At 34.3% G+C, this 27,220-nt stretch overlaps 1 protein-coding gene across 3 annotated transcripts in view; it reads left to right on the top strand.

The window, feature by feature from the left end:
- The window catches only part of PCDH9 (protocadherin 9), a 919,950-nt gene that overhangs the window by 334,514 nt on the left and 558,216 nt on the right, over window positions 1–27,220 (top strand). For 2 of the 3 annotated variants that reach the window (XM_077767850.1, XM_077767848.1), the window contains exon 2: window positions 10,174–10,275. The exons of the other annotated variant lie outside the window; for it this stretch is intronic. In XM_077767850.1, coding sequence (XP_077623976.1) covers window positions 10,174–10,275 — 102 coding nt within the window. The remainder of the gene's footprint in view (window positions 1–10,173; window positions 10,276–27,220) is intronic. 3 annotated transcript variants of the gene reach the window in all.

Here is a 27,220-nt window from a genome sequence, read left to right as displayed (position 1 = left end):
CTTAAAATACATAGAACTTTAATTTTAAAAATAGATTTTAAAAATGCTCTAGCCTTTTAAACATTCACAGCTAAATAAATTCCAGACTTGCTGAAGAGTTTCCATCCAACATCCTGTGATTAATTTCTTTAATTTGGCCCTAAATATTCTAAAGTATTTCAGAAGTTACCCAAAGCACCAATTCTTTTTCTACATAGAAAGTAGAAGTATAGTCGATAAACCTTAGGCTTTTGATAATGTTTTTTTTTTTTTCTCTTCATGAATAAAAAGATGTATATGGGGTGTGAGAGTTAAAAGTTTTCCTTTTGTTTTAATACAACCACATACATTTTCAAAACTACCAACAAGATGAGAGCAAATGGTTATAATGGAATCTGTGGTAAAGTTTCTAATTTCCTTCAGTGTTCTTTATCAAGTAAATTATTTACACCATTTTATGATGATCTCAATTTAGAGATTGGTATTTGGAAATAAAAAGTGTGCTAAGTTTTGGGTAACGTATCTAAACATCTCAGGTGTGTGCTGCAGTTTTACTTGGAGAGGTGGAGAAGATCTAACCTCTAGACTTCCTATTTTACAGATAAAAACACTGAAGCAAAGACATGCTGTCAGATGGTGGTGAGGCTAAGAGTCAAATCTAAGTCCCCCAAGGACCAAGTGGCACTTTCCAGTGCATTCTTGAACATCTTTTTTACTGTAAATCATTAAAGAGATAGAAATTTTCACTCAAATTTAGATAGTGTACAATTTGCATAAATGAATTAAAATCAAAACTCAAAAACTCAGCTTACAAAATTACATCTTAAAATTATATATTCAAGAGATAGCATTTGTTATTAGTGTACCATAAAGAATCATAGTGTGCTCACTCTCTCTCTTTTTCTCTCCGTATATGTTATTAAAAGCATAGGTGCCAACTTCAGGTCTGTTTTAGAAAACTTTCCAGGAAGAGAAGTATAATAAACCACTGAACTTATTTAAGAATTTGCCTAGAAAAAATAATACTCAAATACTTGACACAGCCTTGAATTTTGAATTCACTTTAAAATAGTCTAGATTTGAATCTTTAAATTCATTATCTGGTTTCTTTGACTAAGGTTGACTTGAAGGCTGTTGTTAAAGACTGTCATACAAGACTAATATTATGGTAAATATTTTTGGAAAGCATTTTCATGATAAATAGACATAGTCCTACTATTGGAAATTATATTCAGTCCAGGTTTTTAAAAATTTCTCTCTTTACCACAGGAATTTCAAAATATAATTCTTGATAGGATTATTTTTCAGAAATATTTTACCCCTAAACTCCAGGAAGCATTTGTGTTAGACATTACATATATTAATTTAGTATAGTAAAATATGTGGTTTATTTATAGCACATTTAAAATTTTATCAAAAAGTATATGCTTTATATACTTGAGGGGAAAACCTTTTAGAAAAATATAGTACTTATAATATTAATGAAAGTAATTCTGTATAATAAAGAAATACTCCTTCATATACAAATGTATGCAGTCATCTCTATAAAAATATATGAATCACTCACATGAAACATGTATTTACAACCATGGTGTGTGTGCACACATGTACATGCAATTCACAAATGGGCCATCTCTGCAGGGATGGAAAACCCGTCACTGTATCCCAGGGCTCTGCTACATCATAGGCTCCTATAACTTTTCTGTGCATTTCAATGGCGGTTAACGTAACATGTTATAAATGAATACTGTTGTTTTCTAATAAATTGGTTTTAGCACTGCGTATTTGGTACCCTTTCAGATCCCCTGTCTCAGGGATTTTAATACAACGTATAATGAAATAAACTTAAATGAACTACATCAAACTCCAAAACAGTTGCCTTGAATAAAAATGTAGCATGAATAACCCTGATCAATCCCAATATTGAAAATGTCTCTTATTGTATGAAATATGTTTGGACAGAAGTTAACATTTCCCTTAAGAGTATGTGGAGTTGCAAAAGCCTGTATTACCTGCATCATTTATTTAAATGCATAATTAAGTTACAATGTGCAGTGTCAACTGGCATTAATAGGTCTTTGCCCAAACCATAGAACATGGAATGCATTTGTAATTTGAAACCTTTCAATGTTTTATTGCTCTTGTGAAATGACTTTACAGCAAGGTACAAAGCGGGGACCAATGGAGAAATTTTAAAGCAGAGAACACTAGTGTTTGAAGTATACTTTTTGAAGAATTTTATTTCTATACCTACCCATACCAACTGGTTCAAAAAAGGTACATAAAACTCTAATATAACATAATATCCAGAAAGCATTTAAAGAGAAGTGTTGTAATGTGCACAGGGCAGCTACGATTTGTGGTCCTCATAAAGGTGGTTTTACATTGCTCGTCCTTCGTGAGTAATGACTTGAAATTGTATCCAGTTTATCTAATGTTAAGTTAGAGAGCTTGGTAGTAATTGCTCATGAAGAATTTACAGCCAGATGTGAGAAAATGTATGGGCTTATTTATGTATTCAGTTACTTAGCAAAATGTTGTCATTCCATGTACCCAGCACTGTGGCACCTTGAGATAGCTTTGACACACTGAATCTTCAGTTCACAGAGCTCTGCTCTTCTGTTTATTTAGAGGGAGCCTGCCGAGGAGTTTTGCCGAAGGGCGTTATTGGTTTACTCTTAATTGAATTGTCAGAAATTCTACAAAACTTAAAAATTATTTTTCTCTTTCTTCTCACTCTCATTATATATTTTTTTGACAAAAGAAGACAAAATTCAGCCTAAAGCAGCCTGTATAAAATCTGAATGATTATTTTTGGAATATATCTCTATCTACCCATCTTTATCTCTTTTTTGCATTTGTGAATAGCCCCTTAAGAAAAGCCTCGAAAGTCATAGCATAGAAGGAAAATCAACTGAAAAGGCATTCTCAGAAACAGACAATATACAGAGTTGCTAAAACTTTGTAGTAATCAAAGGTATTTATGGCAATAGATTGCTCTCAAATATTACTTAAGCAATAACACATTGAAAGAAAGCCATTTCTTGGTTACGGTACTTGGCACCTATACATTTTATTAAATTGTTAGAATTATTTGAAAAATGTCAGCCAGCTGGTGATAGAGACCATTAAGTTTTGGAATAGTGTAGGAGAGAGAAATTTCTAAACAAATAAAAAAAGATAACATGTTTCATATGGTGGTTGACCTCTTACTGAATTTCCTCAGACTTTACTTTCATATTCTTAAGATTTTTTTCCAATCTTCTTTTAACTTAGATTTGTTAAAATTTTGGGGGGGCTATAAAGTATTCCTTGTATGTTGACTGGGAACAAATGAGTTTCATTTAGTGTATCATAAAGTATAAATTGAGGGAAAGTTTCTACAAATGCTTTAAACACGATCTACTTGCAACGACAAAATGCAGAATAATAAATACATTTTTTAATTGGTTAATTTCATTTGTTCACAAGGAACTGTAATTGAAGGTGTTTGGCCTGTGGCGAAAGACTACATAGAATCATCTTTTGTTTTCTCATAAATCCCACATGGAACAGTCAACTTTTGCTATTTATTGAGCAGTAGTGACCACCTCCCTCTGGCTAGTCTCTCTGCATACCTGGATTAAACATGAAAAAGCTTGTTGGGATAGGGAACAAAAAAAAAAGTGCTATTGAAAGAGAGGAGGAGGTAATTTTGAGACATCCAGAAGAAAGGAGATGGTGTCTCTGGACTGAAAGCAGGTATGGGTGGAATGGAGATTGTGAGAGGGGTGGAGGAAAATTTACTCAAAGTGATAAGGGTTATAGGTCAGTTTTGGGAGTTCTGAAGCAGATCCTAGTCCACTTGCTAGCGGGGTGCTGTGCTGCCCGGGAAGGATCAAAATTGCACTTGGCAAAGTCTCTTCATAGGGAAATGCTGCAGGACGCAGCCATTGAACAGAAGCTATGTGTTCATGTATATGGTAGGCAACTTCAAATTTATTCACCCAGGTAAGAGATTACTGTGAGGAAGTTGCTTCCTGCCAGAAGTTTCTAAGGGTCCAGTTGGAGAAACAAAGCTCGAAGACTAAAAACCACTGCTTTGTTTAATGTTTCTACCACAGCTACTCTCAGTCTGTGCTACTAGTGCACCTTATTTTTGTGATAGCATCTGTGAGTCAAAGTGCTAATTTTGGGATGCTAATTGCAATGGATGTGTCTATTGGGAACAAAAACCAAAAACCAAACTAAACCAACAAAAAAAGAGAACAGCTACAAAGAAGTGATCTCCTAGAGAGTTAGAAGCCAAAATAACATAGGTGAATATAAGTCACTGTAACGTCTTGCTTTTATTCATTTATCCTTTTACATCACTTAAAATTTTCACTTTAAATACTTATAAGACACCTAGCACTGCTGCAGGCATTATGTTACATACTCCTGATAAACTGTCAACAGGATAATCATGTTCCCTCATGAAGTGAAAAAAGCAAAACTATATTTAAAGGAAGTAGAGAAAGACCTTTATTCTTTAGGACCAGAAAAGGAAAAATTAGCATGTTCCTCACCTGGCTTTCGAAAGACATTCTCTTCTGACAAGGGGAGAATTGACCCTGAGCCAAATCAGAAAGCACCTAACACTTACATGGTCTTTACTTCTGAAGATGCACAATTTCAAGATTTTTTTGGCTTTTAAAACTCTTTTACAGCCATTATCAAAAATCTTGTTGAAATTTTCAACAAAACCATGCCAATCCCTTTTCTATGTGCTCATTCATATTCAGGTATTTGAAAAATTTAGAAAAAGTAAAGAGAAATAAGGAAAATACCTAGGTCTCTGGTACCCAGAATTAACACGTTAATATTTTGTGATATTTCTGTCTCCCATTTTTAAAGAAAAAATACTCTTTTTAAAGAGACTGGCAAAACAAAATTTAAGTTTATTTATTTATTTTGAGAGATGGGGGGAAGGGCAGAGAGAGACAGAGAGAGAGAGAATCAAAAGCAGGCTCCTCACTGTAGGCTCAGGACCTCTTGTGAGGCTCGAACACACTGAACTGTGAGAATATGACCTGAGCTGAAAGCAAGAGTTGGACGCTTAACCAACTGAGCCACCCACGTGCCCCCGAACAATTTTTTAAAAAAAAATAAGACAGATTCCCTGTATACTACAGGTATAGTTGACATTCCTTTGATGGTCTATCTTTTTTCTCATCTCTAACTTGAAATTGATATGTATTCTGGCCATCTATATTTCTGTGATTTAAATAGGTATTTATATGGCATTTGGTTTTAAAATTTATTTAAAATGTATTATACTGCAATCTTATTTTATTGTTTTATTTATTTACTTTTAATTTTATTTATTCATTTTGAGAAGGAGAGATAGCAGGGGAGGGGCTGAGTGAGAGGAAGAGAGAGAATCCCAAGCAGGCTTCATGATGTCCTGCAGAGCCCCACGTGGGGCTCGATCTGATAAACCACCAGATCATGACCTAAGCCAAAATCAAGAGTCGAATGCTTAACCAACTGAGCCACCCAAGTACTCCAAATTTAAATCAAAATACCTATTATCCAAGCTGAATACCTTTGTGTTCACCACCATTTGATGAGCATGTTAGTTTTATTTTCCAATTATATTTGATGAAGACAGGAAAATAAACCATTGGAGAAAGATAGAGAGAAGATATTAGAAGGCTGTCAATAGCTAGGCTTCCTAATTTGAAACACAGTAGGTTTCAGGACCGTAACTGATTTGACCACATTTCCAGAAACAGTAAGAATCTACACTATGGATCTCTTAAACTATAAATTTTCATCAGTTTCTAGAAATACTCATAAAATATGTTTTTTGAAGTAAGCATGTTTAAGAATATTCTAAAAGTCCTTCTCTTGTCCGCTTATAAATAAGAAATTGTCATGTGTCTATCTGAGAAAGTATTTTAGGAACTTGTGGAGAACACCATCAGAGAGGATACTTTCTGAGAAAGTACTCAGACCTCATTTTCTCTATACTTAGCAGGGTTTTTTTTTCTTTACATCAACAGCAACCACATGAACAGTTAAATGATACCAGAAAGAGAACACAAGAGGTTAAAAGAAAACCATGAGTGTGTGGTGTCCTGGAAGGCTAGAGACATGAATATGTATGGAAGAAAGGAGCTATCAGTTGTGTCAAGTGAGATGAGACCTGAGAATCACTCGTTAAGTTCCGAATGTAGAAACCACTGGTGGTTATGACAGAGCAGCATCAGTGGAATGGGTTCAGTGACACTGGACACATGTGGGTCCTCAAAGGAATGAATGGACAGATGTTGAAGACACCAAGTATAGACAGTTCTTTAAATTCTTTTCTGTAAATGTCAATATCTTGTTAACCTTAGAGCTCTTTTTAATCAAAAGTTTTAAGAATGTTTTACAATTATTCATAAAATAATTTATTAAAATGGGTAGGAATAATATTTTCAGTGGGAGTCTTTAACAAATGGAATTATTATTTGATGAAACCTGTAGCACAGATTACAGGGCTACTGCCTCTATAATGATTGCACAAAATTTAAAACAGTGTCATTGAATTTTAGCAAACAACCTTGATTTTGTAACAAGGTAGTAGGAGGAGTAGAATTAAAGGACATATTGCTGCTACTAAAGACTTGGGTAGAAAATGTAAAAACAAAACAAAACAAAACAAAACAAAACCCTATTTTGCAAAGAAAACAGCTATGTCTTACTTATGTGATTTTTCATTAAACTTTTGTTGCTTTTGCTACTGTTGATAGTTTTCTCTTGATATCATTGCTTTAAGGTCCCTTCTTATAAAACTATCAAAAATGAAAAAGCTAATATTCCTGATGATCAGGCAAGTTTGAATAGGTATTTTCTTTCTTTTTTCTATTCTTCTTCTTTTTTTTCCTCTTTGAGTAGGCATTTCTTTGGGTAGCAGATGACAATTTCCCAAGAACTACAAAGGGTGTTTTGGGCAAGCAAAATTTATCCACATATTAAATTGAGACTATGAATCGTAGGTAATGGAAACCATCAAATGGATTTTAAAACGTAAAATGTATTTACAGTGATTTCCATATAATATGATTGTTGTTATCGAGCTCTGGGCCTCTCAGGTGATTTGTCTGCAATATGAAATCTGATTTAGCAAATTCATCTTAACCATATTTCATTATATAGTTATTCATATCAAATTCGGCAAACAGAAAAAAAATTTTAGTGGGTGAAATCTTGAGACATTTATAATAAATCTTTCCATTTCAGGCTACAGCTCTTCTTGAAATAGAAACTTGTTAGAACGGATTCATAGTGATTAAATTGTTCTTCACTTAAGAACTTGTTTCCTTAAGGTTTTGGCTATTTATAATATTTGGTCTCAAAATATTGTTTATAGAGTTATTTTAAAATTTCTTTTCTTTTTTTCTCTCTGGCTGATAGCTTTATAATCCCCAGAGGCTATTTACATCATAACACTCAAAAATTTAAAAAAATGAGCCAGGAAAAGTGGGTTAAACTTTTCCTTTGATACCATTCGCTGCTCTGCAAACAGGCTGCTCCAGAATTAGACACAGGAGAGGCTTAGGATTGAGATCTTGCTGGGATGGAGGGACTTGCTCAGGCATCACGGTGCTATTGCAGACACACTCAGTTTGTTTATATTTCTTTATTGGTTTTGGGAGAGAGAGGATGGTGACTAAAGTTCATCCTCAGCACTTCCACTGTGAGGCACCGATCCTGTTATTCGGTAGTCTTCCCTTAACGTTAAGCCTGATTCTGTAACTTCTCGTCATCAGATCCACTGTTAAATATAATGCTCTAATAACTTCTGTCCCTGTCCTCAAATGAGTTCTCACAGGGTCCATGGTTAAAGCACTGTCAAAATCCTTGCAGCTTACAGACCAAATACCCTTCATTCTGTTGTGACTATGTGCTAACTACGATTCCTTCGTTGTATCATCTTTCCAGATTCTTCTCATGTATCAAACCCAAGAGTCTAGTCGTACTATCTGTTTTGCTCCCTGGCCACCTGTGCATATTTTCATGTGGTATTTTCACATATCATTATGGTTATTTATTCCTATGTGATGTTTCACTGCTAGTGTGAGATTATTACAGGTGTTAAATGCTATATCTTAATGAACCAATAAAATCCTGACACGTAGCATGCACTCAAGTAAATGTCTGATGATAAAACAAATGAACAAGCAAGCCAAATAGAATATGTGAATCAATAAACAAATCAACGAATTCCCTAGGGGAGACATGGCAGAGGAGAAATGACCCAAGTCTTGTCACTTAGGAATTCTTTAACTTGGCAAATCTTTGCACGAAGGGCTCTGAACCTATCTGAACCTCTGTCTTCCTCATCTGTTAAACAAGGTTTCTGTTTCTACCTCTCTGCAAAGGTTTCTGGTAGATAATACATAAAATCTTGCATGTGAAGATATAAAGTATTATACAAATACGAGATTTTTTTCAGGTTCAGAGGCGGTATGATATAATCCTTGGAGGAAAAAAATCACACAATATATGATGGATTAAGTGAGGAAAAGGGAGAACACATATTAAAGAACAACAGATTAGGTCAAAACAGGAGTGAGGCCAAAATTTATTGTCCTGAGCACCAGACAAAGAAATGTTAACCTAGGGGTTCTAAACTCTGAGTGTGCATTAGAATTACCTAAGTATTTACAAAAATGTGTTTAACTGAGGTCTAATTTATCTGGTGTGAGGTAAGGCTCAGTTATTGGCATTTTTTAAAACTTCCCAAGTGATTTCCATATATAGCAAGGGTGAGAGCCACTGCCAGACCACAGGAACTGAAATTTTTTTAGGGAGAAAAACTCCATAATACATGAGATGTTTTAAAAAGATTAAACAGCATGAAAAGATATGAGGAGAGGCTAGGGACAGGAATTGAAAGATTAAAATGTTTAGGAACATCACAGATGAAAAGAACTGTTTTTAGGTCTAAGCTTTTTTCTTTAGAAAGCTAAGGGAGTCACTGTGGAGGTATATGAGAGATAGCCCTTCATAAGTAACAGTGAAGTTGTTTAGACAAACTTAGGCACATGCCAAGAATTAATACTGGTAGGGCAGCATTTTACAGACCACACCTAAAAGTTACTTAGGTTGCAAGCAGAAGTTAAAATGGCTATTGCTATCTGTTTACCTACTCATGAAAAGTACCTAGAGGAGGTAAGTTTTGAATGGATTGAAATGATACTGTTTGTACAGAAGACAGGAACAAAACAGTTTTTCGTGTGAAAAAGTTTGAGTTTGGGTTTGAGAGCCATCTCTTCCTCATCTGTCATATTGCTATTTCCCTTAAACCAACAAACAATGAGGTAATTAACTGATATACTTGAGATAATAATGAAGGGAATCCTGGAATTCTTTTTTGGTGTTTTTCCTCTCACTTTTCCATGTTTAAAATTATTCCAAAATAAAAAGTCTTCTTTTTTTAAATGTTTTATTTATTTTTGAGAGAGAGAGAGAGACAGAATGAGCAGGAGAGGGTCAGAAAGAAAAGAGTCACAGGATCTGAAGACAGGCTTCAGGCTCTGAGCTAGCTGTCAGCACAGATCCCAACGTGGGGCTCGAACCCACAAACTGTGAGATCATGACCTGAGCTGAAGTCAGACGCTTAACCGACTGAGCCACCCAGGCGCCCCAATTTTGTCTGTTTCAAATGTATCATTTATAAAGGCCATGCATGTAGTGGAGAAGGTGTGGGGCTTAGTCCCAGAAAGCTGGTAGCAGCCCAATCTTGGGAAGTATATTTTCTATGCCTAGCTTTCCTCATCTGTAGATGGGGAAAATAATAATAACTGTGCCAACATGTGTATGGTATATATCAAGAACTTGAATAATATGTCACATAAAGAGTAGCACCATATAAGATTTAGTTACTGAAATCATAGGCATAATAAGAAAATATTGCTTAAAAAAGAAAGTGTAAAAATAAAATAACTACATTTGAGATTTCTTTAGTTTCACTTAAAACATTTTGACAATTTGTTTCTCCTGGGGATTTTTTAAAAATCTTTTTTGGTTAAGGCTGCATATTAATGTATGTGCCCATGCGTGTAGATGCTTACTAGTTCAAATGGTACTCCTTTAATTAGACTCTTAGGAAACAGCCATGTGTCTCAATAGACACCCTGAATGTGGAGTAGTTTGTCACAATTATTTGGTAATCTCTTTCAGTGTAACTCACACAGCAAAAGTGACAATATTCCTGTCACTCCTCAGAAATGTCCCAGCTCTGCGGGTTTCCACATTCAGGAGAATGAAGAAAGCCATTACGAGGTATGCCATATCTCTATAGAGACCGTATTAGTACTGAGAAATTTGCATTTTCCTAGTGATTGTGTATAGTCTGAGTTAAACGATTATAAACTTTTTCTTTGCCATCCTATTTTATGTTCATATTTTTATACTAGTGTTTTTTTAAGCAACTTAAACAATTTTAGAACAAAAAGCAAACAATAATATTTTTCCTCTTTGTTAATAGTGCAGCTACTAAATTCGATGATCCTGTCATTGACTGCAAAGTGTTGATTATTACCTATTTTTGGAGAAAGTAATAAGCAACTTTCTTTTGTACTTAAAGATTCTTAATTGATTTGTTTTCATTGGCTGATCTAAAATATATGAACATATATTTGTTGAAAGATTGAGTTGCTTCATACTCTTCACTTAGGGAAGATACAGAAGACAATGTTGCTTAATATGAATGAGTTAACTGGAATTTTTATTCATCTTTTCTCTTTCCTCTACCTTTTCTCACCTTGATTCTTTATTTCCTCATTTTTAGAATTTAAAATAAAAATTTCCTGCCTTTTTCTTAATGAGTCCATCCACTGTAAAAAGTAGAAGATCCACATCTTATTGTTTTTTCTTTTATCTTTTCTTTGGTTATCTTGCAAGGGCTATTCCAGTACCAATTATTCTAACAGGATGGGTTGCAAAAATATATTATTTTTCTTTTAATTTATTAGAATTGTGCTATGAAACACATAAAATTTACCATTTTCATCATTTTAGAGTTACAGTTCAGTAGTGTTAATAATGTTCACATTATACAATAGATCAGTTTTTTAAGATCAATGTTTTTAAGGAATTGTGTTTCAATAGTTAACTCTAATATTAACACATACATATTTGTTTCACGCATTTCTGTAGCGAGAACATATGGATTGTAGATAAATGATGGATGGATAGATAATATGCATATGTATATATGTATACGTGGTTACTAGTATGTAATCTGTTTTGTCATTGAAGTTAGTTTTTTTCCCCAATTTCCTTAAAGGTATTGAAAACAGTTTGATTATTAGTAGTAGTACAGAATTGGTTTTTTAAATATTTATTTATTTATTGTGAATGAGAGAGAAGGTGGGGGAGGGGCAGAGAGAGAGAGAGAGGGAGAGAGAGAATTCCAAGCAGGCTTGATGGTTAGTGTGGAGCCTGACGCAGGGCCCAGTCTCATGACCGTGAGATCACGACCTGGGCTGAAATCGAGACTCAGATATTTAAACAACCAAGCCACCTAAGTGCCCCCATATAGGTTTTTTGCACTTTTTTTTTTTTTTTGCCATGTAAAAGCATCTATCGTTCTCAAAATTCCTAGTAGTAATGTAGATCAGAGAAACTACTTTGATTATTAGAAATTTCATTGAGTAAGCAAGTTCTTTGAACAAACCATTTATTGAGATGGAAAAAAGATAAAGTGATATTTTGGACAGTTTTATCTCCTAATACTTCCTTCAAGTATTTTTCTTTTTCTTTGTGTGGATCTAATTATTCATTCTTCTTACCTATTGCATATATTCTTCTCCCTATTTTGCTTTTATTTACTCTCTCTTTCTCCAAAATCTCAATCACTTGACAGTTGAGAGAAGAACTATAATTTAACCTCTTGATTTATCATCATTAGTGTGCATATTTCAAGTGTACAGAACATGGAAATTTCTCTCATGAGTCACTCTTATTTCATCCAATAATAACACAAGAACACTTATTCTATGGCATAAATAAATACGTTTTGTTCATGAATAAAACTCGTGTAAATATTTACAAAGCCCACACAGAACATTCTGAAAGCCATTGAAATCCCAAAGATTTCCTTATTTTTTGTAGAGAATTTAAATAAGCCAAAATTAAAATTGTTTTCTGTGAATAGTATTTTTATTTTTCCCTAGACATTTTATAAGGCCCAATGCCCAGGAACGGTTTGTACAGGGTGTATTTGTCTAGAGAACATGGTTAAGAAAAAAATGACACTCCAAATTATCATGTTGACTTATATTATTCCAATTATCAAAGAACAGTGAAAGTGAATCTTCTGTGTTATATTGATAAACAAAAGAAAGTAAAGAAATTATTTTAAAAAGTTATCCCACAAATTCTCATTTAAGCATCATATTCCAGGCCCATTGTAGTCTGAATGGTTTCATCTCTAAGATCCTATCTCTGGCTAGTGGTCTATGATACTATATAGAATATATAGATAAAGATAATATTTAGCCATCATTTACATTTTGTCCTTGATTAGTTTAAATGTTTTTCATCATACCTGATTTATTAAGTATACATTTGTTTTTAAATGCAGAGAGATTTAAAAAAGTCTCTGATGTTTCTTACAAAATAAAACTTGGAGACAGAAGTAATTCCTGCTTTGGAGTGTTATAAAGCATCCTATAAGGGGCACCTGGGTGGCTCAGTTGTTTAAGTGTTTGACTCTTGATTTTGGCTCAGGTCATGATCACACCATTCATGAGACTGAGCCCTGCTTCAGGCTCTGTGCTTATAGTGCAGAGCCTGCTTGGGATTCTCTCTCTCTCTCTCTCTCTCTCTCTCTTTTGTCCCTTCTCCACTTGTATTTCTCTCTCTCTCTCTCTCTCTTTGTCTTTCTCTCTAAGATAAATAAATTTGAAAAAAGCATTCTACAAGATGGAGTTTCTGCTTAATGTTTAATATCTATAGACCAATAAGAAAAGGTATAGTTTCAGTAACCAGTTCCTTAAAAGTAATTAATCTAATATTAATCATTTTTGAGAAATAATAATGGAAGATGATTTGTAACCTACAAAGTTGGACCCTGTGCTATGCTGTTATTTTTTTCCCCTTTTTATTGAATATTGTGGTAAGCCTGGTAAATATATTACTAATTTTTAATTTTCTCATAATTTATACTTTCCCATTTTAATCACTTTACTAAGGTAAACAAAAAATATGTTAGGTCTTTTTATATAAAATTATTTAATTGAATAAAGCTGTACCGTTCAAGTAGAAAGTCATGTTTTTTGTCAATTAATATTGATTAATCTGAATAAAATTATTAAGTTTGTATTACGACTTTAGATAAAAAACAAAACCAAGGCTATATGACCAGCAAAGTTTTAATCATTCTTAAATTATCAGACTTTGTCCGTCATGCTTAACTTAGATTCCTTAATTCTTTAATTCCTCACTCATAGAGGAATGCTAGTACCAGCTAAGGAGTAAGTTTTGTAGCAGGCATTATTTCAGGCTCTTCATATATAGTACCAAATTTTGTCTAATTTATGATGTTAAGATGTTAGTGTATAACAACTTAATATACCCATGCTACAATTTCATTTACCACTGAGAAGGAAAACTGTTGATTAAACTGATAAGTGCTTATATATGATTTCCTTAATATGTATCCCACTTTAAGTTATGCTAAACTATAAGAGAGCTTACATATTTGAATCATTAAAATATAGCTCATTTAGGGGCGCCTGAGTGGCTTAGTCCTTAAGCATCCACTTTCGCTTAGGTCATGATCTTGGGGTTCGTGGGTTTGAGCCCTGCGTCGGGCTCTGTGCTGACTGCCAGCTCAGAGCCTGGAGCCTATTTCAGTCTGTGACTCCCTCTCTCTCTTACCCTCCCCTGCTCACGCTGTCTCTCTCTCTCTCCTAGAAATAAAGAAAAATATTTAAAAAAATAAATAAAATATAGCTCATTTAATTCTGACAACAATCCCATGATTATTCCCATTTTACAGATAGGGAAACTGAGGCACACAGAGGTTGCTTGCATTCACACAGGTTGTAATTAATGGAGCTGGAATAAAACCACAGCACCACAGTTTCAGAAACTACAAGGTTAACTACTCTAAGATAGTATTTAAGTAAAAAAATATTTGCAGGCTATTTGACCATCAAGGGACCGTAGAGATTATATATTTATATTACTGAGGAATAAATTGAAGATGAGAAAGGTAGAGCAGCTTGCCCTAGGTCGCAGAGCTAGCTAGTGATAGCAGTAGAATCAGATCCAGGTTTTCTGAACCTCGCGTGATCTAATGACTACTTCCAAGCTGCATACATATTTTCCACGCAAATGTTAGATAAAATAGTTCATATTTGAAAATTTTCTTAAACTAGATTTTAAATAAGGTATGGAATTTAAATGCATTGCCATATAAGTTTTCTCTTCATGACAGAGCTCTGTCATTGGATACACAAAGCCTTCATGGTTAAAATAGAAGCATAGAAATGAATAAGTGCACATTGTTTTCATGCCATAAATGCATATTACCTTTACTAAGCCTCTTTGATCTATAAATTTTATTGTCATTTCCCTTCTATTATGTTCAGTTCCCTTTACCCATGAAATAGCATAGGATGCAAGCAGATAGAACTTTCAGTGTCTATATTCTGCAAATCTGTAGGAAAATGTCTCATAGTTATTGGAATTCACACAAGACTGCATCTCAGTATGAGTAGCTGTTCGCTGTCACTGTTTTTGATGCTTGAGCTAAAGTATTTTTACAGAATGGTCTAGTGTTCAGTGTATGAATTTTTGAGATAAGACTTTTCCCTTGTAGCAATGAAATCCGAAAATCAATGTCAGATGAAAATCTTACCTCTAAGAGTTAGGGAGATTGGTGGAAAGGTTTTAAAATAAGTATGAATTTTAGCCGCCAGACTTTGGAAATGTGGCAGTTATCACAAGTGTGAAATTCTTGGGTGCAGATGGTCGATCAAGATATCCCAGGATGGACCACTACTATAAATCTCTAGACCAAAACTGGGAAAACAATTTTGATAAGGGAAAAGTTTTTAACCTTTTATGCAAATTTGTGACACAGGTTTTGCTGGCCAGAGATAAATAGAAGTTAAATTATTGTTGGCTTTACGAACATTCCAATTGTGTCACTTGATGGAAATATTTAACAGAATAAAAATATGTCAAGTGGAGAGTGAGAGGGGCATGTGGGAAGAGAATAGAACTGAAATGTATTAGACTATCACTGCTTTGTGTGTCTTTCATTTCATACTCATAACCTCGTATAGGACAATAAGACTTTCAGATAAGTATAATTTTCCCACCATTAAAAATGAAGTTACAGATATACCTTGAGGTTGGGTTCACTGAACCAAAGGTACACTAAGAGCTAGCAGAACAAGTGTTCTCCGTGTTTGTTAACTACAGCTTAGAACACTCCTGTTTAAATTAATAATATCAAATAGAGTTATAGCAAAGTGATAACGTTATCTATTACTTTCAAATAAAAAGGAAAAGATATAAAGCCTAAAGCCTTTTTCTTTTGCCTTACTTTGATCTTGATCTTTTCTTTCTTCTCTCCTCTTTCCTTTTCTCTTTTCTGTACTTATCAAAGATTAACTTTGACTTAATTAACCAACAGTCTGGATATAAATAAACAGAATCTAGTACATGAAATATTACACTACATACTTACATTTTCCTGCCGTTGGTGTTTTATATAGTCGTGTAACCCAAGCACATTTAATTTTCAAGGAATAAATGTGTTCAGCCCTTAGAATAGATACTACAGTTGGTATCAGCTTTTAAGTTAATGTAATTAATAGTCAAATCATTTAGCAATAATTATATGTTCTAATATTTGGGAGTAATTATCTTAATAATACTAAATGAATTCATAAGCCAGTTTTATTTCTTTATAAAAACAACTTTTTCTAAAATCCCAAAGGTAAAAATATTTAAGATATATACACACACATACACACACACACAAGCATATTATATACATTGATATATACTTCTATATTTTGGGAATAATTCTCAATATATCAAAATACTTGAATTCTCAGTACCATCTAAGGTTACCCTCCAAAATGCAATAAGTTAACAAAAGTGATAAAAGCCGTGTTACACTTCAGTCACTTACAGTGAGACTTTGCATATATTACAGTCAGTAGAGAAAGGATGCTACATGACAGACCGACTTACTCACTAGATACGGATTTATTCCTCTCTTCATTCTTTTAGCATGAAGGATCCAAATCTGCACATTAGCAAAATAACACAAAATACATACCATGATTTGCAGACTTGTTAGAGTTAAGTTCTCACATGCCCAGCTGGGAAAAGTCAAAGATCTTACTTGCAGGCTATTTTATGTAAGATTAGCCTTGCAAACAGTTTCTAGCAAATCCTGGGACAATTGCTGACTACCATTTTAAACCATACTTAATGACTGATTGCAAAGTCTCCTTGGTATGTATTTGTCATGTGCAATTTATATTATATAGGGATGAATTTTCTTTAAATCTTTCAATTTTTGTTAATAGCCACATATTAGCTACCAAGTAAGCATAGATAAATTTGAAACAAATTACTAAGAAGTCAAGGAATTTATAGTACAACAGTATATAGATACTACATGCATTCATGTCTAATGCCTATGTATGATGTTTTTTGACAAACATATGAATATTGTTAATTCACAGTATGAACTTATGTTTGAAAATTATAGGAGGTATTAGCAATGTGGAGAAATATAAAAATACACATATCTGACCAAATCTCTACTATTTCTCTCTGCCTTCTGAATGTGGTTTGATTTAAGTTTTTAAATGGAGCCATAAATACATCCCCTAAGCCAGATAACCAGAGATTGGGTGCTAGGCTTTCCTTCCATTGTTCTCCCCCATAAACATGATCTTGAGACTGTTCTGTGGAGCGGAAACAAATTATCCATCTTCCCCTTGTTGACCTTTTCCATAATTATGCTGAAACCAATCTGTAAGTCCTACATTAATAATCCCTGTCCACTTGCCTTCCACAAATATTCATCCAACCAATATACTAGAGATTCTGCGATGTGATATGCTGAGTACATCATGCTGAGCAGGCACACGTGCTCCTTTTTGTCTCAGATATTACAGGAGACACATTTTATATTCAGCAAGTTGCCATAAAGTGCAAGCAGTGGTACAGTTAAGATACGTTCAAGAATCAAGAACACATAGCAGGAGCAAATTTAACCGAGGAAAGGAAAACATAGTAATGTTAATGTATGACTTGAATGAGCCGGTGAACCATCAAGAGTGGCGGGATCTCTGTTGTTGTGGACAAATGAGAATGTTTCTCAAGAAGATTGCCTGTGTGGAGCCTAGGTGTTGGGAGAAGGCGTCACAGGTTTCAGAAAATTTCCACTGGGTTATTTCTCTGCTCAATTCAGACTTCTTTCCTGGATATATTATAAAGACCTCATCCTGATTCATAATACAGAATGACAATGGCTATCAAACTTGTAACGCAATATCTACATATACTTTAACATTTTTTTAAGTTTATTTTGAGAAAGAGAAAGAGAGAGAAAGCTAGGTAGGGGCAGAGAGAGAGCTAGAGAGAGAATCCAAAGCAGAGAATCTGACACTGCAGAGCCTGATGTAGTGCTTGAACTCAAGAACCATGAGATCAAGAACCTGAGGCAAAATCAAGAGTCAGATGCTTAACCAACTGAGCCACCCATGTGCCCCTCTACATATACTTTTAATTATTAACAACAATGACTATATAATGTTTCTCCATGTATGTTCAGTATTGTTGTTTAAAAACTTTTAAACACTTGAATGTGAACTCAGATATGCATATTAATAGATGCATTCTGACAGATTTAGTATTTTAAATGAATTTTATATATTATAATTATATATACCATATATGAATATATGTAACAGATATAATATAGGGTTGCATCTGTATGTAAATGTGGGCAAATCTGATTTTANTGATAGCTTCTATTATTTATTTTATTTTTAATTTTTTTTTATGAAAATTTTTTGAATATTTATTTTTGAAGAGACAGAGTTTAAGTAATGGGGGGAAGAGAGAGAGGGAGACACAGAGTTCGAAGCAGGCTCCAGGCTCTGAGCCGTCAGTACAAAGCCTGATGCAGGTCTCAAAGTCACAAACTGAGAGATCATGACCTGCACCGAAGCTGGACGCTTAACCCACTGAGCCACCCAGGCACCCCAGTAGCTCCCTATTATTAAGAAAGTGCACGTAAGTGTTTTCCAGAAGATAAATAAATATACTTGATCCATTGGGAATTGTTCTGTTGGAAATTTATGGAGAAGACTTCAGTTTGATTCCCTGCATTCCAGCAACAGCTATAAATTAATTATTGAATTTTCCACTAACTTAAGGTTTTGTTTTTTTTTTCCCCATTACTTAACCCTGTGTAAAGGATGGCCATCACCCTCCTTTACTTTTTATTATATATGTTCTGCCAATTTCTTCCTCACCACAGAGCAAGTGGCCTTGGGTTTATTCACAGGAAGAACCACATTTGACAGATTTGCTGATGGTGTCAGCAGTGGTTGCATACTTGATGGACAGCACCAAACCTTGCTGTGGCCCAGCTCCTGCTAATTAGTTGTTTGAAGCCACTCTGTGTGCCACAGGCATAGGCTTATCAGCCAAAGATATCTTTGCCATTCAGAATGACAAGTGTGATGCAGCTGTTTGTGGAGAGAATAGAGCGTACAAAGAGAGAGAAGGGCCTTTCAAAGAAGTGACAACCATAGTACCTTTCACTGAAGGATCCTGAAAATATCACAAAACAACCAAAAGGTGGAATACAAAAAGGTGTAAATCAATATCTGTTACATTGGCATGGAACCCACACATGAGATGACAATAAATAATATCAGACTGTGAGAATGAGAGAAAAATATCCCTTCCTCACAGTACTTTCTAAATCAACTGAGGTTGCATGTTGTGATAAATACAGCCCAGGCATTTGCATATGGAATTAACATAGATGTGTGGATTTTTCAGAAGGTTCTGCATATATCTGTGGATACTAATAGGGAAGCCTGTCGCAAAGCTTTGTATTTAAAGTCCCATAGAGGACATGGCCATAAATAATTTATTGGGATGCTAAATATCTTAGGACATTGAAGACACATTGGGAGGGGTGAAGGTAATACAAATACATGTGAAAAGAGGATAGAAATAGAAAAAAATAGAAAAATAGGAAATGTTAACAGTTTTTTAGAAAATACTGAAATAATAACGAATGAAATTTTCTTCTACTCTGTGATGTTTGTGAACTGAAGGATTTCTTTCTAGCTACCTTTGAAAGGATTGGGAAATTGAATGAAAAGTCAAAAGATCTATTGTGAGAAGTGCACGTTGACAAATTAAATAGATATTTTTCACAAAAGCTTTCATATTATAAAATCCTCACTCTAATTTCCAAATATCTACAAAGAATAATGTTTTTATAGATGATATTTAATATTTTATAAAACAATTTTAATTGTATGCATTATAGGATTTATAAATATGTCCTAAATTTTTATGTAAGCTACAGAAATTCGTATAGTAAGATACTTCAAACTTGAAATGGGTTTTTGGATGTTTGTGCTGGTTATATATATTTATATAACATAGACATTATTATTATTATTATTATTATACTCTATAAATATATATAGTGATTACTTCAGAGGGCATATGAGATGCCATTTGTTGTGTCACCAAATCCTGTGAAGTATGGAGATAGAATTATATCTAGTCTTTTTATCTGTTCTATAGTATATAAAATTTTGGATATAGATATCAAATGTTTTACCTATTTAAAAGGCTTGAGAAACACTTATCTATGCCAATTAAATAGACAGTGATATAGGTAGTATAAACTACATATTGCCACCTTTGACTTGATGTTAGCCTTTATTTTAGCTTTGTAGTAAATAATTTTGAGTTTAAAAATGCTAAAACTTACAAATTGAAGTGGCATAGAATCACTCTAACTATTGAGGAATGGTTCCCTAGATTAATTTTTTCTCCTTTAGGAGATTCAAACAAACAGTAGAGTATGTTAGAATTTATGTGTATGTGTTGCATATGTTAAATATGGATGAAATCTTAAAAAAGAATAGATTAAGTACACACTTTCTCTTTAAATGCCATTTATTTCTTCAAATTTGGAATTATTAGAAACCTAGGTTGTTCGGTATCTACAGCATGTTATGTATGAGAGAAATTTTTGGAACCTAGACCACCAGGAAATCCATATTAAATAGGTTAGAAATAGGGTCTGAATATGACTTTTCTGAAACTTTTCAAATTTTATGAAGTATCTAATAAGTTTAATGTGAAAGGTAGACAGGATGACTGAAGCAGAGTTTCATTAATGATCAGTATATAGGTTCTATAGATAAGTGAGTAAGTCTTGCAATCTGAAGTTTAGGACCAGCTTTTTCTTAGTGGAATGGGAAAAAAAAAAACAGATTAGAATAAATTGTACAAAATTTAATAAACAGGTTAGAATAAATTAGAATGAGGAAAAAGGAAAATAAGGGAAGTAAACAGAAGAGAATAAACAGTATTAAAGTGTCTGTTATATGTAATCATTAATCATTAAATGTTACTTTACATGTATATATTTGTTTATATTTGAGTGTTTATGTTCTGTTTTTATACAAAATGGGTTGCTCATTGTGGGACAAGTTCAAAAGTTTGAAAGCCATTGATAACAAATAGCTCAGACTTACATACCACTTACCACTTGTCAATAACCCTTCAAAAACACCTTGATTATATTGACTGAATTAACTTCTCAGTGGGGTAAACTCTTCTATGATTCTGGTTATAGTTGAATAAAGGAAGACACAGGAGACAAGTGACTTGTACAGTCACACAGCAGATAAGGTGCTGTGGCAGGATTTAAATCCAGAAACTCTAGATCTGTGAGTTTTGCCCTTGGCCACTGCTCTAATGCTCCCACAGAGATAGCATCAGATCCAGGGTTTGAGACCAGCCTCCTGACTCACAGTGTAATACAACTCTTCTTCACTTTATCAGCAACCTCTCCTGTTAACCTAAATCCCAGTCCTAAACCCCAGCATTAACAGATGTAAACTCTGAGCCTTGTAAAGAGGGTGTATAAGCTCCATGAGTTTAAGAAGTTTCCTCCCTCAGTAACTTCTCTTCATGATTTACAGTAGAGTTAATGTATAAATGCAGTTAACCAATTTAATGTAAATGAATCTATTTACATTATTCTACCTACTCCCTGGTAAATTAATTTGACTGTAAAATCATATTCAAAGAACACCTATTAATATTATTTTCCATATAACTTATTTTGATAAATAATAGCCTAGACCATGAATGATAATAAAATATGCTAAAATTCATTTAATGATGTTAAAATCAACATTCTTGAAATATAAGTAAAACCCCCATTTATAAACAAGATGCATGTCAGAAAATAACACAAAAAGGAAACAAAAAAAGTGGTGTCAAAGGCCTATGCATGTCTATATGTATTATCCACACACTTGTTACCAAAGAAGTAAAAGTATTTTTTAAGTTTCTGATTCTTCTTTGCTTTTCAGACAAAATTTTAAATGATATACGTCTAATATATTTTTCAAATAAGCATTCATTCAAAAAAGCAGCAACCCAAAGTGTTTTGTATGGAGGCCAAATTCTCACTGTTTTTGACATCGTTACCCTTTTAATGTGTCTGTTTTTTTTTAAAAGAGGATTTCTGTGTCTTATCACAAATATGGTAACTTCTTTTTTCCAATTTTGCTAAGAATTTTTTAGAAATAAGATCAGTATGAAATTAATTTTTCTAGTTTTTATCTGCTTTATAAAATAATAAATCCCTAACATGGTGATATGTTGTAATTATTGCACACACACTGTTACACGGTAAAAAATGACAGAAATAGAGCTACATTTTGGGTGGCAGCCAACTCCAACTTCTTTGTCAGGTAATGTACAGAAGTTTGAATTTTGCATACAATTCAGACATTTTCTGAATTTGGACACATTAAAAAGTGGCTAAAATTTTATATTGGTTAAGTGCTGCTCACATATTTGAAATGTAATTAGTTTCAGACCGACCACTAATATTAGAAAACTAGCCAGTTAGATGTATAGGGTAATATGGAAAGAGAGGGAAAGGTCATTCATTACTTGCACTTTCTTAATATATTTTACTTTTTCAATATGTTACCCATATGTTTGCATCTTAAAATTGGGATGAATGCAAGGATATTGCTACTACATTCAAACATGTTTTTAAGAATCTGTTCTCTAGGTAGAGAAGATGGAAATTCCTTGGTGCCCAGGGGTCAGAATCTCCCAAATAATTTCACTCAGTTCAGTTAAAGCAGAAAAAGGCCCAACTAGCCAATGAATTAGCCAACGAAATTCCATAACACATGTAGGTTTGATAATGAATTCTAAAATAATGAAATCCATATGCTTAAAATAGTTAAGTATGTGAGTTTAGCCTGCATCTAACAACAGGAATTTTCTTTAAAATCATACTTTTAGGGAAGAGGTTTATACTTTTTTTTTTTTCAAATTGGTTCTTACAGCCTTCTACTATTTAACGCTGCTGTTCTATTGATAGTTATTCCCATGTTGTGTCCATGAAACCAAGCAGCTTTAAGGTGTACTTACTGGAGGTGCCTGTGTGACTCATTTTGTTAGACATCTTGAGTCTTGATTTTGGCTCAGGTCATGATCTCACAGTTCATGAGTTTGAGCCTGTATCATTGGGCTCTGTGCTGAAAGTGTGGAGCCTGCTTGGGATTCTCTGTCTCCCTCTCTGCTCCTCCCCCCTTCTCTCAAAATAAATAAATAAACATAACCTTTTTTTTTTTTTTAATGTATTTTCTGGCTGAATTATCTCAATTTTGACTTAAATGGATATTTAGGACACTATACCTATTTAGAACAAATGAATAGTATAAATGTCAGCAAATTTTAGATCGATATTTATTTTTAAGCATTTTGTAGATATGCATTTTACTGAAATTTTATAGATTTGATATTGTTTTTTAAAGAAGTGGCTGGATTGTTTATTCACTTATTGGCATATTTATTACCTGAGATATTTTCTAGTTGAAACCATGGAAAACTTCTACTCAACAGGAAAAGGAAAAACAAGAACCTTTTGGGTGAATCTAATCTTAATTCAGAATGTATCTAGAAAACACAATACTTAGTATCTTATGTAAGACAAATATTGATACAATAAAGAAAGCCAAATTTAAATTCAAAATATGGATTGAAAACATAGATAAATTGTGGTAGTATACAGTGTAACACTATGCAACAATGAAAAGAAATAACCACTGATAGATGCTATAACGTGGATGAATATTATGTTAAGTGAAAGAAAAAACAGAAGTAAAAGGTTGCATAATGTATGATTTAATTTCTATGACATGTTGGAAAAGGTAAAGCTATAGAGACAGAACTTAGATCAGTGGTTGCCAAGAGCTGGGGCTTGAGGGGCTCAGAGGAAGTTTTTGGAGTGATGAAGATGTTCTAGAATTTGCTTGTAGTTGTATGTATGTATGTCAAAAAAAAAAATGCACTGGATGAGGTTAGAAAGGCAAAGGAGAGTTTATTCAAGATTATAGGTAGGAGAGAGATGCATTTAACTCCTTTGAAACAAATGCAGGAAAGTTTTTAAGCACTGGGGTGAGTCAGTGGGAAAAGATTGGAGGATGGTAGGAAGGAATTCCCTCAATGTGATTGGACTGGCTGTGCTTACCTATTGGCACTTATCAGAGTTAGGCTCCTCCCTTCCCACAGAGACCAGGAGATATGGAAGTTATTTTTCTTGATGAGTACATTTCAAAGGGATAACCACTAGGTCCCTGAATCATGAAACTGGCAAGAACTGAGAAAAGAGTTACATCTCAAGAGGACAGAGACAGAATTTACAAGTTTTGCTTTTGTTTTTGATTTTAAAGAAATGCTCCAAGAAAAGGGAGGTCGAGGGCGAAGAGTAAGGAATAAGTTTGTCTTAAGTTGAGGCAAGCTAAGGGAAGCACTAAGGGCATCTTAGACTCCATCATTGTGTGTGTCTGTGTGTGTGTGTGTGTGTGTGAAATCATAGAACTTTACTCCTAAATGGGACACTTTCACTGTATGCAAATTATTTCACAGTATGCTAATAAAAAAAAAAAAAAAAAAACCTGACCAAAAAAATGCAGCTAGGAAAAATATTGTCATTGGTGTAGACTGAGAGGAGTAGAATCATGATGCCACAGAGAAAGGGAAAAAAAGTGAGATTATAACTCCACAGGAAATAAGTCCTTTACTCTGTCATATGAAACATCTAACATCTTTCATTAGTTAGATTATAATCCATAAAACCCAATACATGCACCAGACAACAGGTCTGTGCGGAGAAATACAAAATAGAGACCCTACATGTTATAGATAAATTATGTTTTCTTGCTTATCTCTCTGTTTACTGGATTGTTAAGACAAGCAAGAAGCTGTTGTTACCCAGAGCAGCAAAATCAATACATTTATATATCCACATGCTATTGCACAGTCTCTTTCCACCTTCATAGAATTGAAGCATCTGTACTATTCTTACCACCACCACTGTGGTACATAGTTATGGTGAAAAGCGTCTCAGCAGGAGTGAACTTTGCTTTTTGTCATGTGCCTCTTTCTCAGAATGCAGCAGTCTCATGGCTGAAAAAGAAAAGAGAATTTCTATACGTGGATCCCTATACTGCTGAATGCTCTACTTTAATTCCAGAACCAGTGTCTAGTCTCTCTGTAGTGGCAACGGGAGGGCAAAGTTCTTGTTTTCATCAGGGAATAGGTGACAAAGAACCAGGGGCATGGGGGAATCAGGATCTCCGGGGAACAGCTGGTTAACAGGATTCACAAGCCCCTCTGTCCCCACCCTTTAGTCACTTCACTGAAAATACAAAAGGCTTATTTAGCAGGACCCTTGGGCATATGCATCACAGAAGCAATCAACACAAGTATTTCCTCTCTGAGGCTCCCCCGTGACCTTGAGAAGTGTTGACAAAGGACATAAAGGATGGAACAGACAGAAGTTTCATGATAAACCAAAAAAATTATGTTCTGCTGCATGCTGAAGAGAAATAAAAGGGAGAGAGCTAGATATACGTTTGGTTTAAATAAGGCTCGACAAATTCTGTAATGCTTTGTGCAGCCTTGGCCCCAGATCAGAGGTACTCAGCCTGCACAGTAATCAGGACTTTCTCAATAAACCTCAGCCTGTTACGGTTCTTACCACATTTACTTTCTCAATATGATAGTACTTTACAGCTATCTACTCGATTATGGCCAGACTTCCTAGCAGTTATTGATAACCATACCATCGACTTTATATCTCAACCAGCACAGGCAGGGGGAAGGCAATCAGCACAGTGAATTTCCTAACCTGGATATATCTTCCTGAAACGCGAAGATGATGACTCAGTTCTACAATTGAGCTTGTGATTCTCACTGTGGCGAAACTTCTTATGTCATTTTTATTTTTAGCTCTTTGGCACAATTATAGAAAATTATTGTAGGAAAATCACAGCTTCCGTAAGAAGGAGCCCTGACTGCTTTTCAGAGCTTTGAAATGTTGGGAAAACTCATAAACCCTGTGCAGTGCATTCTTAGTTGGGGAAACTCAGATAAAATTCTGTTTACTAAAAGAATGAAGCAAGATTGCAAGACAGTTTCGGTTTATCTTTTCTGTTCTCTACCCTCTCTTTCTGAACTCTGCCTTGTATTTCCTTTGCCTGAGCTACTATCAAAAATCCACACACTTCTCAGGCCTACCTTTCTTCAAAAATCACATCTCTGAAATTCGAGGGTCCATTTCCTGCGTGTATAGCATAACTAAGTTGTGTGAACATGTAGGTGATGAGAATGACAATTTTGAGTAACTGCTCTTCCACTTTCCCCTTCACTGAGATGCAAGTGAGTAAAATGAATTAGTTTAATATAAAGCCAGAGGTATTTGCTAGCCAAATTCAGCAAGACCATGTCCTAGTGATTTGATATGTCAGAGTGACTTCAGTAGCACAAAATATGGAGACAAAATTTTGGATCACCACCTACATAACTTAATGTATGGTTATTATCCACATTATATATGTAATCACTCCTTTATTAAAAGCACTGTTATGACTTTTAGTTCTGGAAAAATACAACTTTAGATACTCTTGTTATATAGGAAAATGACATTTAGATTTTACTATTTGGGTTTTTAGTAATTTTAGCAATATGGTGTGCTTTTACTTCTAAGCCAGTTTCTATTCTAAGCTTCAAATACCAGAGATGATGTGAAATAGTGACATGAATGTAAGATCTGGGTTATATTTTATACTACAACTGTTACTTAATGGTCATTTCTGATATCTTGTTAGTAATTAGCATATTAGTATTACCGTTACCAGTTCTAAAGTATGCCAGTAGCTCATACCAAGAGTATTCTTCTTTTTTTAAGTTTACTATTTTGAAAGAGAGTGCAAGCAGCGTAGGGGGAGAGAGAGCGAGGGAGAGAGAGAATCCCAAGGAGGCTCCACACAGTGAGCACAGAGTCTGATGGGGGGATTGAACTCGTGAATGATGAGATCATGACCTGAGCTGAAATCAAGAGTTGGACACTTAACTGACTGAGTCACTGAGGCGCCCTGCCAAGAGTACTCTTAATGACTTTATATTGTTATGAATGAAGGCTATTTATAAGGGCACTCTACAGTTAAAAATTAGTACATTCCTTATTTGAAAGTTGCAAATGCTTTTATTAACATCTTCCTTTTATACAAATATTCTCATGCTTCCTTTCCTACTTTATGTTTGCTAAAGAGTGTCTGCTGTAGAAAATAGAACGGAGCATTTTTTTCCCCATGGCAGAATGCACATCTCCGTTTTTAATGCATGAGCAGGCGGTTTGGTTCATTAAGCTCAGTGGCACTGATAGTAAACTAAAGAGGAATGAAAGGAAGAGGAACTGAATACCATCATCCCACTAATGATACTGAAACTGCGCAGCTTTATTGGGAAACTGCCCAGACAGCCACTAATAGAAGGCATGGTCCAGGATGTGAACTTGGTGTTGGAGTGCCAAGACTACAAATCCAGAAAAAAAAGCATTGCCTAGAAGAATGCCTGGAAAATGCTAAGAAATTGTCCGGAATTA

Source organism: Crocuta crocuta, unplaced genomic scaffold (assembly GCF_008692635.1).
Source record: "Crocuta crocuta isolate KB4526 unplaced genomic scaffold, BGI_CrCroc_1.0 scaffold115, whole genome shotgun sequence".
Classification (NCBI taxonomy): Eukaryota; Metazoa; Chordata; class Mammalia; order Carnivora; family Hyaenidae; genus Crocuta; species Crocuta crocuta.
The sequence above is the reverse complement of the archived record's forward strand: the minus strand, read 5'-3'. Positions and strand labels throughout refer to the sequence as shown.